This window comes from Myzus persicae, unplaced genomic scaffold, assembly GCF_001856785.1.
Source record: "Myzus persicae strain clone G006 unplaced genomic scaffold, MPER_G0061.0, whole genome shotgun sequence".
Lineage (NCBI taxonomy): Eukaryota > Metazoa > Arthropoda > Insecta > Hemiptera > Aphididae > Myzus > Myzus persicae.
Genome location: NW_019104065.1, coordinates 33,229 through 50,642, shown reverse-complemented (window position 1 = coordinate 50,642; position 17,414 = coordinate 33,229). Strand labels below are relative to the sequence as shown.

Below are 17,414 nucleotides of genomic sequence, written 5' to 3'. Positions count from 1 at the left end.
ATAGGTAATAGTAATGTTTGCTGTTCTATATCATCTCGAACACATTAATATACTGCCATAAACCGTAGCCAGAAATTAAAATAGACATTTATAATATATTCCACCTGAAACAACAGACTATTACAGCATAGTGATTGATTAGTTCTTAATTTGTATACATGTATACGTTTTATAGTAGATTATTAAAACAAGCTTAATTACTATGTTCGTGTGGTTAATTTTAACTGTTTGCTGTATAATTAGGCGTGTCTTATGGCTCAACGTCAATGACAATAACGTATGTAAAGAAAAAAAAAGCATAATAATTATACCCCTTAATTAATGTGCATAATTTATTTATAAATATACATTGTTGAAGGTACCTATAGGTATTAAAAGTATATGTATATTGGAATTCATGGTTTTTCTGAATGGTGCATCAAAAAACGATAATGTTTATATATTATTCGTATTATACAATGAATTTTGTTTATGGGTCGTAAAATCCAATATTTTTATATTTGATTTCTACGTAATAGTGTAAAAGTAAAAAACCCTTGAGAAATAAACAATTTTGAGGCATTCAACTGTATAATATTGTGTATATGGTTCATTTTTTTAAATTTTATTTCTGAACTGTAGACTTTTAAATGTTTACCACTATGTATATTATTATTTTCTACAGACAATGCCCTTTTAAAAAATAAAAACTTTTAGACTAATTTTTAGCCAGCTATTCGAGTTTTCAAATTTTTGGGAAAAATAAGTTCAATCTATAGATTACTTCAACCAAATTACTCGTATTACTAATAGAAAAATAAATGACTATTAGTGATGTAAATAAACATTATAGAAGAATAATTTACCATTGAATTTAAACGTAACACATAATCCATTACAGTGATCTATACTCAGTTGATTATTTACTTAATGACTAGGTTAACTCGAAACGGTATATATACTGTACACCAGAGCGACTTGCTCTTATAAATATGGGATTTTAGTATCAAGTTGGTTTGTTATAACTTATATTGTATAACGACCGAACATGCTATTTTATAAATATGTATGGTATAATATATAGGACCGTAAGTACCCTTAGCATCGTCTCATAATCGCTAATAATTAAAATTTACAGCGTTTACAGACGCTGCGCATGAAATATTAATAATACATAACACCATAATCTACAAAACCATTGTGAATATTTAATAGCACACGGTAAGAAGGACTGCGTTCAACGTCTGGTAGCTTTACGCGAGCAGCACGACGACCGAGGGTGTCGATGGCCGATATTTTGTCGTAACACTCCTCGCTGCACGCGTCACAAGTTGGATTAACGACCTTATTTAAGGCGAAGTGAACTTTGGGTAAGCCCATACTAAGTGCTACGCCACTGCGTTGCAAGTTATGAGGGCACTGCCGAACGGAGCAATCGGAACAAGTCGGAAAACATATTATAGTCGAAAGCGTCCAAATCGGTTTATCTGTGTATTTGTAAAATGTCGTTTAAGTGACGCGTGCAGCGATATTATTATTATGTTCCCTCAAACGGAATGACGGCATAACAGTAATAATAATATTCCGGTGAATGTTTAACGACAATAACGATGACGGGTATTAACAGTTTCGAAAATACATTACCGCTGCAGCATCACTTGAGGGTGGGTGGACGGGCACACCTCGCATAATCGAATAAAACATACAATACGACGATACGACGACAGTATTATTATAATAAACTGTTTTCTAGGTCGTTGTACGCGTTATCGTGATGTAATTATACTAATACCCGTTTACGTGAAAAAGGAATACTCGTTCAGTGTTATCCAGGGGCGCCTCTTGTGTAATAATACGCGCACAAGTGAACGTGCACTAACTACCCGAACTCGAGAAAAATTGAAAAATTGAAAATATAAATCATAATAATTCAACTATAAGTACTTACCTATTGTAGCGTTGTTAAGATTATGTTTCAAAACATAAATATTATAGAAACTCAGAATAAAAGAAACAGCCTGTAGGTTATCCGCGTCGGAACGTTATAGGTATGTATATAGTTGTGCAGTAGTACACACAATCGCTGGGCACATTTGTAAAGTGTAAAAATTAAAACAATTCAAATCACTTAATGGAATTTATGTGTACATTTGTTACTGTGCGCATAACCAATATTATATGAATTGTTTCTAGTGAATTATTTTAGACTTCTCATTATAATTTATTTTTACTCTCACTCGTTTATTATATTTCCGATTATCAATTGATAATTTTTGTAAACAATTATATAACACAATCTATAATATATTAATATATGTATAATATTGGCTAAATTGTATTGGATGTGTACTACTTCATTAAAAACTCACTAGCCGTCACTAGTGTTTTTAGTATTTTATTATGATATCAAATCCAAGTATCGACAAGTTATTCTAGGCGCTGTAAATTATAATTTTCAAAAAATAAAAATCTAACTAACGATTGAAAATATCTTTTTGGAGTTTCATACTGTAGACGATAAACGATTTAAGGAATACTTCACAGTCTTTAACATTTATGATATTATATTTTGTTGATTACCTTATGTATTAAAATGAAACAAATTAATTTTTATTCATAATAGGTAAGTGTACATATTATTGTACTATTGAAAAAATGGTTTTACAGTTTTTTTATTACTATTATTCAAAAACTAAGACCTCAGCAGCTGGTAGCCGTGTTGGTCTGACAGTGGTTTAAATTATTACTTTTACATTGCAAACTTATTATAATATTTGCTTAACTATTAAGTTTTTTAAATACTTAGGTAATTTAATTATGAATAGTGTTTGGGAAGTGTTATTATTAATTGGACTGTTGTTGGATGGCGTCTTGTGAGGATTATTCTACTGAAGGATGTATAATTTAGGTTATGAATTGATGCTTAACACAATTGAAACTGTTGTGAGTGTCTAAGTCTAACATTTGCTATTTTATTTTCCTTAATTATTAATATTTTTTAAAAATGTCCACTTTGAATGTTATAATTTTAAACCTCTAGAGCCTACTGGTTATAAAAATCACCGATTAACATTATAGGTATTTTCAAAAATGTAATTAAATTAATATCAAAATAAATTATTTATTTCAATAACATTTTCATCGAAATGACGCCACCGCGGCGATAATTTCACACGATGACACGTTCAGCCGTTGTATGCTTATTTGTTTTTAAACTCCAAATTAATTATTTTGCTGAACTTTTTTCCCGTAATTATGTTTTTTCTTCATAGCATAAAATGCGCTTTAGTTCCGTAGTTCCAATTTTCGTTTATAATTATTCTTTGTTTTATTTGTTTTTTTTCTCATTTTAGTGGTGATATGCATTTCCAAACACGTAAATAGCAGTGTATGCATCCGTAGAGATGCAATGTACGGAGATATACTTAGATTGCAAGCGTCCTTTATCAGATTATAATATACAAATGTACTATTTATATCAAAATTAGAGCATCAACAGCGGAAATGTTTTAATGGATCTAATGCAAAACACTATAATAGCGTCAAAAACCAATATTATAATATTTTATTATATGAATAATATAAAAATAATTTTTCATATTCTAAGGATATAAAAGTTATTTTACAAACAAAACATACTATTATGATAATTTTATAAACGTAATTTTCTATGATTTTAAACCAAATTGTATGTCCCGTGAATCGTCAATAATCTAAATACAATTAGAAATAATATTAATTAATATTAATATTTTAAGCTTACAGTTAAGTTCTAGCTGAATATTTTGGTCGATTTGAATGATACAAAATGTTCTTTCTTTCTCAATTTGGTGTTTATGTCGTCTACAGATATCTCACCAGTTCTTTGTTCATACGGCGTTGCCATGCTATTTGAATTTGTACAATTTGTTTTCACATATAATATTTTTTTATTGCGCATGACAATAAATTAGAATATTTATGATAATTATATTGATTTTCTGCCATATTGAGTCTAAAGTATATACCTGATAAGTTCCAAAGTTTTATGTCACAAACATAATATATTGTATTTATACAGAAGAGCAGTTTTCAAATTTTCGAAAATTTAAAAACATGCTATTTGTTCAAAGTTGATTTTTTTCTGTAAAAAAAATACATACTACACATTAATTAATTTAACACTTTTGGTAAGTATGCAATAGCTAGATGTGTCAGACTTAATATTTGAAATTCTGTTTCTGCAATATAAAGATATAAATTATATGCTTTGTTAAAATGCTATTAATCCGTATCAAAATTTCACACTGCAGATCGCAACGAAACGTGAAATAAAATAAAAAGCGCAGGCATACATTTGTATAATACATACTATATAAATGACAACAAAAGACACTTCATTACACCTTATCTTTTGTACAAAATAAAAACCATTTATAATATAAATACGTATATTATAGCGACAATTCTCTCGAATATACGCAATTTATGGCTGTCACTGATTTATAAAGACTTTTTTTCACCGAGTTAGAATGTTTTTTTTTTCATTTTTCTTCCATGATATAATGTGAATGTTTCGTGGCGATGTAACATTACCCACGGTTGAATTTTGTGAGCCAAATTTGTTTTCTGGTGTTAAATTAAAATTTGTTTATAATAATACCTCTTCGTGTATTATAGTTGTATTATTATAATATATATATATGCATACAACGTCCGAATTATATTTTGGGCATATTATTTCCCGTGCTACTTATATGTATATGCTTTGCAGAAATAAAAACAAAATTTAAAAATAAAAAAAAAAAAAGAATTTCCTGGAATATTTTTTTTCTACCGCTGTTGACGATGAGCCTAAGAGGATTAGTTTTTATTTAATGTACCGTTTCCTCTGCCCGTAACTCGCGTCCCTCCTCTAATACGCTGGTGGCAAGAACTTAACTATATATAGCATACTACACGGTAATTCGCAGATCAAAACTATTTTCAGACTACATAGCCAATATTATACATTATATTATCATTGAGACGATCTCCGTGAAAAATGTGACGTGTGATAGCCTGAGTGCGCGACCCACGGCTTATGCTAGCATGGCACATAACTGATCAGTGCGTCGACCTGTAAACGTAGACACACAGACGACACAGTCTCGTTTATAACAGCGTAGAGTAGTGACCTAGTGTATAATACATTAAGACATCGTAATATAAAATACGTATAGGGGGATGAGGTGACCGAGTGGTCTGACTCTTCCGCTGCGACGCAGCCGGTCGCGGTTCGATCCTCGGCTACCGGGCGGCATTTTTCTCCGGACAAGTCGCGGTGACCGGAGAGCAAGTGCTGCCATCCCCCACCCTCGGGGCATGGCAGAAACCTACGGGTACCCCATTCGAAATTCTGCCAAAACAAACACACACGTGTTCCCCCTACCGTTCCAAAAACCTACAAACCATCAATACAAAAACCTACAGTACCTACTAATAGCTAATGGCCACAGTTGCCGGGCTCAGGATCAATTAAAAAAAAAAAAATACGTATAATATAAACAATATAGGTGCATAATGACAATTATCTATGTTCACAATGGACGATAAATTTTGGGTAATGCAAAAATTATTATTATTTAACGTCAATACTGTATAAAATGCTTCGGTAATAAATTATAGTAAGATAATTTTGTGGAAAAAGTATAATACTCTGGCCAGAACCATATAGGAAATGCACATTTAATAAAATTTCGTTATTAAAAAAAAAAAATGACACTCACATAATAAGAAAAACAATTACAACTATATACATATAACAGTGCGCAGTATATTACTTTTAAACAGCTTATACAATACATTTATAATTTTAAAGGTATGCTCATAATAACATTTTTAAACAATTGTTTTCACTGTCATTGAACATTAAATTGGGGCTACTCTGTAAAATCAAATTTTCATTTGATAATTTTAACACTTTATCTACTCTGCCCATCTTTATTTTGTCATTATTCACATTGTCCGGACAATATAGACTCTCTCCCTACCTACATTGGCCATTAAAATCGGACATTGTGCACAATACACTATTTCCTACCTCACCTGTACATACTATACATATTACATAGATAATTGAATTACAATAACGATAATAATGTACAAACTATAAATCATATACCTATAATCTATCCTATTTAGCTTTTCGATGAAATCTACTCTGTGTAAGTTAATGATACAAAATTATTTTGTAATATTATATACTTTACAATGAGCATAGAATTTAAACGCAACGTGAGTTTCAAATTAGAATCGAGAACTGTATGAAATATGTATATTTTACATGGCTAAATTTGAATTGTACATATTTTGTAATTATTTATCAAAGTATGATATTTAAATGAGATAAATTATATACAAAAATTAGAAGTCTTTGGATAAATCAAGACAATAAATTAAGATGGATAGTTTAAACATAAACTCCCTACCAAGAATGCATGATTAAATATTGTATTAAACGTTTTGATTGTTGGAACTTCCAATGACGGAAAAATATGCAGTCTTGTGCCGTTGGCATGAACATAACTTTATAAGTATCTAATTGAACAATATTAGTTGGTATAGTCGACGAATTCAAAGTAATATTATACTAAAAATATGTGACCTAAAATCGAATAAACAATTATTATTCCAGTTATATTATAGTCATTTGTTCGGTCGAATGAAAAGTTAATAATTTCTATGCTAGATTCCAGCTTTTAAAAATGAAACGATATCTGATTTCAATAATAAAAAAAAAAACAGTACCAGCAGTATACAAACTACGGCAGTCGTTGCTCCACCGGCACGGTTATTACCTTCGTATCGCGCATTAACATAATATTATTATTATACCTACACGTTGCCATGGCATAATTATTATCTAATAAAAGCGTATGTTCTGCCTCCTCGTCGTACGATCCCTAAATTTACTCACTCCTCAAATAATTCGTACACAAGATGGGCCCATCCGTCGAGTTTTCGATTACACGTGCAACGACGATGACGATGACGATGATAATGATGATAATAATAATAATAACACAATATTATATTCCAATGATGATATTAATTATTCACCCGACCATTCATTCGAGGTAAACGTAACGCGCTATTACCCTACATTTCGGGTCGTTTTATCGTAAATTATGAATTATGATTGAAAACTTTGGCAGCACGCACGCGCTGGTTAACCACCTATCCCTTGTGAATGTTTGCTCTACAGGCTAATAATATTATGTATATTATTATAATAAAATTATTTGCACTTTTACTTCATAATGCACTGGCGTGCGAAAATTATGGCAAAATCATATTATTAACGCAAAACTTCAATGTCGACGCGTGTACGCGCCCGCGCGCAGCCTTTGCATTATTGTTATTGTTACGTACTCACGCGAGCTGTAATTTAGTTTTATTATTGTTTCGCGTCGTCGTCCTCTTTGTTATTATTATAATTATTATTATTGTTATTCGTCGTTTTTATGTACACAAAGTCAAAAGTTTCAGCTGACTTCAAAGACTACAGATTTGCAGGCGCAGAGCGTGGCGGAGACGATTAGATTTCACGACGACGAATAATAATAATAATTTAACTCGCGTCGTTATAACACGCTGTTTGCTCCATGACCTATTATAACACAATATATTTTACAACTCTTCAGTGTTCTGGTATACCTATGAAATACTGTGCAGAGTACGTATACATTTAACTGGCAACACTCATTTTCACATTGTAGGCATATGATTTTTCTTATTTGGAAAAATTAATTTGATATAGTTTCTAATATGTATTACATAATATTTTCACTGTGGTGGTCTCTATGATATAATACATTCTAATTAAAATTGCATCTTTGAACGTCAGTTGTAGATCATAATTATTGTTTTGTAAACGCGTACAAATTTTAAATGCTTATAAATAACAAAAAAAAAAAACTATTTTTTGTTATTTTTTTTCAAAATGTGTAGTAAGTGTGTTTATTTTGATACCTAACAAATGTGTATCGATATAGATTATCATAAAAAAATAAGTAAAAACATATGCACCTATATTGTGGTATTCTTTTGCATGTAATATTAGTCTTTAGTTTTTTTTTTGAACTACGCTAGGTATATGAAAATATTAGGTATTTTCTTAGAACAAAAAAATGTGTGTATCCAGTTAAATGGATCACACTGTATACAATTTGCAGTGGAGTAAAAGCGTTTTTTACGTGTATCCTTGCATAATTTATTTTAATTCTGGGTGCTACTTCTCACGCACGCCCACACACCCACATAAACACATTATATATAAATATATATATATATATATGTGTGTGTGTGTGTGTGTGTGTGTTGCACACGGACTATGTTTCGCAGAACGCGAGTCCTATAACATCGCATATATTACTATTATCATTATACAGTACGTAAATATTATATTTCGAACACGCTCCTGTTTTAATGTAATATACACTAGGTGTACGTCTAAAATACAACGACGACTGTCGCTCCGCGTGTAAATTATGTCGTCGACAATTAATGTCTTTTGATCGGTAAATGAGTGTACTTATGTAATATGTATATTGTATACCAAACCTATCTGTTTATCACCCTCCGTCGTTTATTTTATCTTTTTTATGTCATAAAAACTCACTCAAGGTTATCTCTGAATGCGAACTATATACTCATCTATTCATCCCTCAGTAAACCATACAGATCCACCCTCCATATAAATTCTCCCCGCCGTGGTACACCTCAGTAATCCACCGACTCAACTTTTGTCCAGCTTAGGCCGGAAAAAAACACCATATTAAATTATTTTAAAACTAAAAACATTGCGATATATACAGAAACAAATGAAATAAGAGGATAAATTATACATTATCAATTATCTGAAGTCGTCGAGTAGGGTGCAAAGGTATAAATATATAAATAATTTAAATACTAAAATTGTACTTGACAATTTTAATGAGTGCTTATATGGCTATACTATATAATATATACCTGAACTTGGAACTCTTTTACGCACCGTCATTATTTATTTAATTCCTTTATTTTAATGAAATAAAATCTCGATTATTTAATGTGATTTTGTCAAATAAATGTACTTCTTTGATTAGCGTTTCTAAAAGTTTAATTCAATTTCATAAATCAATAGACGCGTCGTTAAAGTTTTTTAAGTGGACAGGAAAGTTTCTTATTAGGGTCGTTGTATATATTAATTTTTAACGAAGACGATCTCTATATAAGACGGTAAACGCGTTTGAGCTGCATTATAAATCTTGTATTGACTCGTCTCTGTGTTTATACATAGGTCAGTGTTTTATTATACGAATATAACTGAATGGGAGAAGGCCAGTTTTGCAAATTTTTTGTTCGTTTATACATATACATATATATATTTTTTAAATCCATTGAGTACTTTTAGTACTTTTGATTCTGGTCTAAAACTTAGTCCTCTGATCAAATTTTGTTTGTGATATGGATCACTATAAAAATGTACTAACGTTTTTATTGCTATAATATGTAAATATTACAAACATTTTTGGCTGTTTGATATTATGATTTATTTTTGTTTGTCTCTGTCATTATCACTAATTGCCAGCATAATATATTTAATCCTCAGTGATCAATATTTTTTCAAATAAACGAATAACAAAATTCACAACAGTTCCGATGCCTACTTTTATTTTGATAGGGAGATGTAGACTTTGTTTTTCTAGTTAATGAGCATAGTTGAACAATTTAAATGAAATTACTTAAACACTCCGTCTTAAATATATTGAAATAAAAAAAAAAAATACATTCTAAAAAACCTATGATGCGAAAGTCCGAAATAAAATAGAATGTGGTATTTTTTTAAAAATAACTTGCAATCTTAATAATATCATAATATGTTATGGTAAAAGTGTAAAATTAAATTAATTTTCTTAGTTATAATTTAATTATTTGTTAATGTTAAGTGTTTAAATAATATTACTTTTAAAGCTATTTGCATGTATTTAATTTACCTATTGTGAATTTTTGGCTACAGAGCTGATGTTATTTTACTGTTGCAAAGTTAATGTCACCAAATATAGAGATCATTTCTCTCATAATTTATGTTCAAACACAATGTTCGGTATACGTCTATTATTATTAGAGTTTAGCATGGAAAAATTGTGAGCGTTTGGCCGAACGCCGTCGTCTATTCAATATTCACAAACTCAAAATCATATTTCTTGTAGCCAAACTTTTTATAGGGGTTGTGGCTTTCTCGTATCCACGTGACTCTCGGAAAGTTTATCTCCAACTAAATATATTATAATATATTATATACACGTTGTGTTTAGAATTAAGTTTGCTATGATATAAAATATATATGCATGCACTATATACCATGTAATATGATGTTATATTGTACGTATAATATATGGGCACTATCCATAAGTAGAACAAATCGGTTGAGTATCGTTTAACATGATATAATAAATGTATAAAATATATTCTCGTAATGTGAACAATAAATATTAAAACTTAAACAACATCCATTTCATCATTTTTGTTGTAAGTCACTTGAAATATAAATGCAGGTTTAAAAATTTAAAAAAATCGAAAATTGAGAAAATACACTAAAAGAAACCAAAAGACCAAAAGTCAACCAAAAGAAACTAATTATCCACCTCGCATTCAATTGTTTTTATAATTAAAGTTGGTTATACATTTTTTTTTTTAAGCAAATAATATGATAATGTCACAATAGAGATTTTAATCAAATATTTTTGTCGACGCATTGAGCGTATCTCAAGTAATTATTCCCCTTAAGTTTTTTCACTATTTATTATTAGTACCTATAAGAAAATGTGCACCTTTCTAGCGAATAATTTATAGGATTGAAATGTATTACAGAAAACTGCTGCACCATATCTTTTTACTAGATTTCGGTGTTCTATAAAATACACATATCAAAAATGGCTTAGGTGTTACTTTTCCCCCGATATCGATCGTTCACTTCTACATTGAAGCGATTTGTTGTAGAGTTCTGAAACTTTGGTGTATGAAATTCGCTATTCCAAAGAATTCAAGTTATCTGCCTCATTAAAGGCCATTTACTGTTATCTTGTTAAATCCCTTTTGGAATACGTAGAATATTACATAGTCCAATGAGAATCTTTCACAGCTGTTGACTCTTCACGTATAAAGCATGTACAAAGGGAATTTCCGAATTCCACGTACTTCGTCCAAAAATTGGACCACAATAATCCACATGACTACTGCCCAGTCATGCATAAGCTTGGTCTCAACCCTAATCAGATATATTGATAGAAGCATAGAGGTTAACTTAGTATTCCTGCGTAAGTTGATGTATGGATTCCGCTTATTTTTTGCACACCCAATTAAATGTTAAAATTCCTTCACGTTTCACACGATCCCAAATTCATTTTACTGTACCCGTTTATTCTGCTAATTATGCTTGCAACCGCCCTATATACGCAGAATGATGTACCTGGAATATTATCGCAATTGTTTATTTGCCGATAATCGTTTATTTGTATGCTATTTTGTTTTTGCGTTTATATTTCCACATAGGTACTAACTTAATAGGCCAACTTTATTAAGCTTATTTCTGAGATTCATTACTAATATAATTACCACACCGTGTAATTATGTACTCTTGTATATAAAATATTTAATCAATATTGTACATTGTTACTGCATTGAGCTTTATTTTCATTAATTAAAAAATAATAATAATATTAAATAAATTGTATGCAGTATAAAACGGGTATACCACCATGCATCATGATTGTGTATATATTCTATAGCCGGCACTTCGTGTAGGCAATTTCGGTACATTGACGTGTAGGTGGATTTTGAACACTATCCCGCACATATGAATGTAATGTCGATAGACAATTAATGATTATTCAATTTTTCAAGAGAAAAAATATAATTTCTATTATTTTGTTTTTTTTTTTTAAAATAATATTTTGAAGAAAAAAAGTTTCACTGCATTTATCTATACATTGAAATTGTTAAGGTGTATTTTAATTATCTTATTTTTTCTATCAAAAAATATCCTCAACAGAACAAAAATGAAAATGATAATCAATGACTACCTATTTTTATAAATAAACAAATGATATGCGTTCGTACAAAGTAGAATAATCCGTAAAATACAATGTCATGGATACGAGGTGCCTATAGAACAAAACACATCCTCTCAGGACTCTTATAATATACCCTTTTGAGGGCACACAACATCCCCCAACTATATAAATAATGATTCATTGCACCACGTGCATTATTATTGTTTGCCAGAAAATTAATGTGATAATAAAATCCATGTTACTAATATTGCGATACCGATGTTAATCACTGTCAAAATTCCAATTTTACTCACAAACAGTTTAACCGAGTACATCGTATAAAGTGCAGTTGTTTCCAAATTAATTTGTTCATGGTAAATTATCTTTATATAACTAAAATTTATGGCGCTCCTAAAAATTAAAAAAAAATGTTTACATTTTCAATTACAAAAACTGAAAGGTCTACATTTTAATAGTAAAAAGTTTAGGAAACACTGGTCCAAAACTAACAGGCGATAAACTAACAATACAGGTGACTGATTATTTTAACATTCAATAGAATTATTCACACTGAAATATTGAAAGAGATTTTTGTCTTCTTACTACAACTATGATATTATTAATTCTAAATAATTTAGAGTAACATATTACACTTGTATTACAAATTTTTTTTTTTTGAAAAACTGTTTTTTATATAATTTAATAAAAAGTTCAGATCTTACCACTCACATAATTAATATTATAAAGGCACATAATTTGGGAAATACTATTATTTATAGCCATTGAATAGTACATAAGTTGACAATTATATGCGGACCGTATATTAATTCTGAATCGTGGAAACTAAAAAAGCAAGTAGCTTGCTGATTACACAACACCCTTTTTGTTTTGGATTTTTCTGTCTTTTTTAGAAACACTAAAAACAATATCTTGTTGTTTTTTACTTTCATTATTTGTCTTTGTAGACTCAGAATAATAATATTAGGTAAACATTTAGCACATAAGTAATTTGAATGTTAATGATGCATAAAATCATTTTTTTTTTTTTTTTGGACCTCAAAAGTGTTTATCAAATCATCCGGACCCGCTCAAGAACTAAATGCCGTCCCTAAGATTATGGGAGCATTGTCATAATAAAATATTTGTATAATATTATAATAAGTTATTCCAACAGCGGCAGTGTTAGTATTGTCGTATACACCCACAAAGTTTCATATAATGCATTATAATTTAATAGTTGAGTGTAATATACATTATGCTTCGATTAATCAAATGGTTCACACAGAACGTTTAATTTTGACAACTCCCACTATTACTATAATCATTTATACGTTATTTATTAGTGTACACTCGACGACAATACATTTTGCACGTTTCTTGAATCGTGCTAGTGTTCCGTTTTTTTTTTAATATAAATTATTGTATAGTTATTATAATTACTGATACTGTGAAAAAGTGTGCGTGGGTGTGTCAGTGGGTGTGTACGGCATCTTATAAAATATCCAGACGAATACACAATACGACTGTCTGCATCAAGTGATTTATTATTTACACAGGAGAAGAATTATCAGGAAAATTATCTCCGAGGAGGTACCTATATTATGTACATACTATCACAGCGTCGTATTCAGGACGTGTGAATCCAAATAACCTCACCTAGGCTGTCAGGTTCTAAAGTTAAGGGTTATCGACATGTTCCGCGATAAAATAATCACTCTGCATAAACTACAACCGTTGATACTATAGCGTATGATATATTACTTAAACTCGCGGTACGTATATTATGCGGAATGGATATAATAATAAACAACCGACTAATATTTCAAAGTTTTGATATTACAATGTGAACAATAACAATATATACATTTTACGTTACACAGAAGTATACGGTGAACAGTACACATATATTATTATACTATGCGTATATGATGTGCCACGACTGCATATTATACATTGTATCGAATTTATTTTGTTTTGTCGACCTTTGTTTTTTTCGGAAACGTATTCCTATCACAATATGTGCATCATTTAAAATACGGTTATTTATTATGAATTTCAAATTAATAAAAACAATTTTTGTTTGATATGAATTTTACAAAATTGTTGTTTTTTCTATTGCATCTATGTATCTTCTATAATTCTAGCTATCTTTGCGTAGATTGGATAATTTTCTACCTGCCTTAAAATATATACTATATTTATCTAATAACTTTGAAAAAATCAACTTTTTCTTGTCTTATGATTTGGAGAGCTGTTATTGTAAGTTATAACATTATGTGTCTAACTTTAAGTTATACTGAATCTGTGTGCATTGTTTTCATCAAAAGTTATTTGTAACGTGTTCAGAAAATTGGGTAAACACTACCATATAATACCGATGTTCAACAAACCTAACTAATAACTTTTATACTTTTTTTTAAAAAACGCATTATTACTTATTATACCAGCTTAATTACGTTAGAGAAATAGTGCGTATTTTAGAGCACATATACATGCCTTTCTTATTTTATGACATGAAGTCCCTGGTGTTGATAAAACCATTGTCGTCGGGTTAAACAATCGAATGGATATGCCTAAACTAAATTACAGAATATGAATTATTACAACATAATCAGTAGAACGTGATAACGTACAATCTATAAAGAATATTTCATCAGTGTTTTTTTTTTCGTTTTCAGACGCGGTGTTCGGCTTGAAGGGCGTCCGGATTTGGAACCCTGAAGCCATCCGAGCGGGCGAGCTGTTGCGGCTTTCTTGCGACTACGATCTTGAGGGGGTGCCACTGTACTCGATAAAATGGTACTTTGGAGACCAGGAGTTCTACAGGTTCGTTCCGAAAGAGTCACCGCCGACCAGGGTATTCCCGCTTTCGGGTACAACATCGGTTGACGTGAGTATAAAAGAACATAGATTATATAGTATATACGATATACCTATACAAAATTATTTATACACCTACTCAATGCATTTTTGACCATTGTACTATTGAGGGGGCTAATTTTCTTAACGTCAACGGCTTAAGTTCATTATCGTGAAGGAGAGTTATGTATTTAAGACAATTTAAAAATATATAACGGATTAATAAGCACTAACGAACTACAAAAAAAAAATAATATTAAAATATTGTCAAGAAATAAATCACACTGTCTATAAAACACTGAGACTGTATTATATTCTATAGACGGTGATCGGATAAACTTTATAATTAGAAAATGACTGCTTTTCAGAAAACGTTAATACTTCTCAGTTAAATAGTGTTTATACCTATAATTAAATATGATATCAAAAAAACCTTAGGCAATGTAGGTAATTAATAATCGTAAACATACTTTGTATTACTTTGTATTATGTCACTATAGAATAACATTAATTCGATGTAAATATACATTATAATAATTTATTTCACATTATTTTGATAGTCTCGGTATTTGGTCCCTGATTTATGTCATTTAAAAAGTTTGTCCACTAATCACCACCAATCACGGATCCATTGATAGTTATACGACTTTACTCGCTAAAACTGAACTTTTCAAAAACGATGGACACATTTTGAATAATACTACCTACCTACTGAATTAATAAGTGCAAATCAGCGTAATAACTCAAACACACACACACACATATTTATACTGCAGAATTACATAAAAATAATAAATGTATAATTATATAGGTGTACGCAATAACTATAATAACTATATATAATAATCGTAAATTATATAATATCGTGCAATGAATGAAACTTTGGTCCCTCGGAAGAATGAATGTTCGACTCGACGCAAATAACTGCAAAGTTTATCCATCTCATATACAGTCCCCCAAGGATGTTTATACGTGAACCTTCAGTTACGACCGTTTCGCGTTATTTTCCGTGCATGATAATAATATCATATAACATTATTCTTGTGGATCTTTCAACACGGCTGACAAAATTCCTAAAGTAATTTGTGTTTCTCGTGACGTTTTAAATTAAATGCATTCGCCGGACATTCGACCTTTTTTCAAAAGGTAATACAATTGTAAATAGGTACACAGTGAATAATAATATGTATTATAACCACTGAATGACCATTCCATGAACTTCATTCAAGAAATTCTTTATCATCGAGGTGACGTCGGTTTACTGTTATCGCGATCCTCACTAAATTTGATAATATTTTTCATTCAAAATGTACCGTTAGCACCTGGGGAATTCAGTGATGAAGAGGAGCAATTACGAAAATTAAAAAGTGTTCTACTATCATAGTACAATCATAGCAAACCTTGAACATTTTTTCTCAGGTTTTCTTAATTACCTTCGATTAATACGGTACCTACCTACACAATGTATTACACTTATATGCCTTAACTATATTATAACAAACATATTTTTACAAATTGTACCTGCACTGTGTTGTTTAAGGTTATTATTAAAACGGTTTTCTATTACAGTGGAAAATACTCCGTCACCCGACGCTTTGCTATTTATGTACCTTTGAGTAGCTTATTCCGATTGCACTTGTCACGAATTTTATATTATACCAATGTCCAATTAAGTTTCTTAAATAGATAACAATAATGTTCGATTCACTGACCCTGTGGTCTGATGAGTGGCGACACGCGGAAGTGTTAAAAAAATACTTTGACATCGTAGATCAAGCCTCCCCCCTAATCATCACTCCATTATTAGGTACATAATGCATTAATAATTATTTTTTTCATTTTGACGTTAATTCGGGATCTACAGCAAGATCCTTTCAATATCCTAAAATAGTAAAATGGGCCCTATCTATAAAATCAACTACGACAAATGGCACACATGAATTAGTTCATCGGCGCCACTGGGTCTGATTCGTAGAATTCTACAGTGATCTGTTTTTAAAGTTAATGTGTATTCTAAATAGTTTTTTTTTGTAAACGCATGTTTTTAGATATCTGAGTCGGACGATCACTCAGTCACACTGACCAACCTACCTCGGGACATGTCAGGCCACTATAAATGTGAAATTTCAGCGGATGCTCCACTGTTTCATACGCAAATCAAAGAGTCATACATAACTATAATTGGTAAGTGCTATTCTTAATATAAATATTATTACAGTTTCTCATATTGGTACGGCGATAGTAATATTTCTATGTCAGAACCGTACCATTTATGGGTTACCAAACTCCAAATAGTACTATTATTCAACACTCTCAGAAATCGAAATCAGTACTATTAATATAGTATTTAACTAAAGGTAAAGACATTTTTTCCATTTTTTTTTTAAATTTAAATAATATGCATATAGTTATTTTAATGTTTTAGTTCAATAGCTCACCAATTAGTACCAATATCTACTGGTTTATTAGTAATAAATTATTACACATAAAAAAAATTTAATGATTAATGATTATCATGAT

General features: G+C 30.3%; 1 protein-coding gene across 1 annotated transcript in view; it reads left to right on the top strand.

Moving 5' to 3' along the window:
• Positions 1–17,414, top strand: part of LOC111038277 — a 43,792-nt gene that overhangs the window by 13,802 nt on the left and 12,576 nt on the right. Inside the window, exons 2-3 of the mRNA XM_022321315.1 lie at positions 14,714–14,925; positions 16,943–17,078. Coding sequence (XP_022177007.1) covers positions 14,714–14,925; positions 16,943–17,078 — 348 coding nt within the window. The remainder of the gene's footprint in view (positions 1–14,713; positions 14,926–16,942; positions 17,079–17,414) is intronic.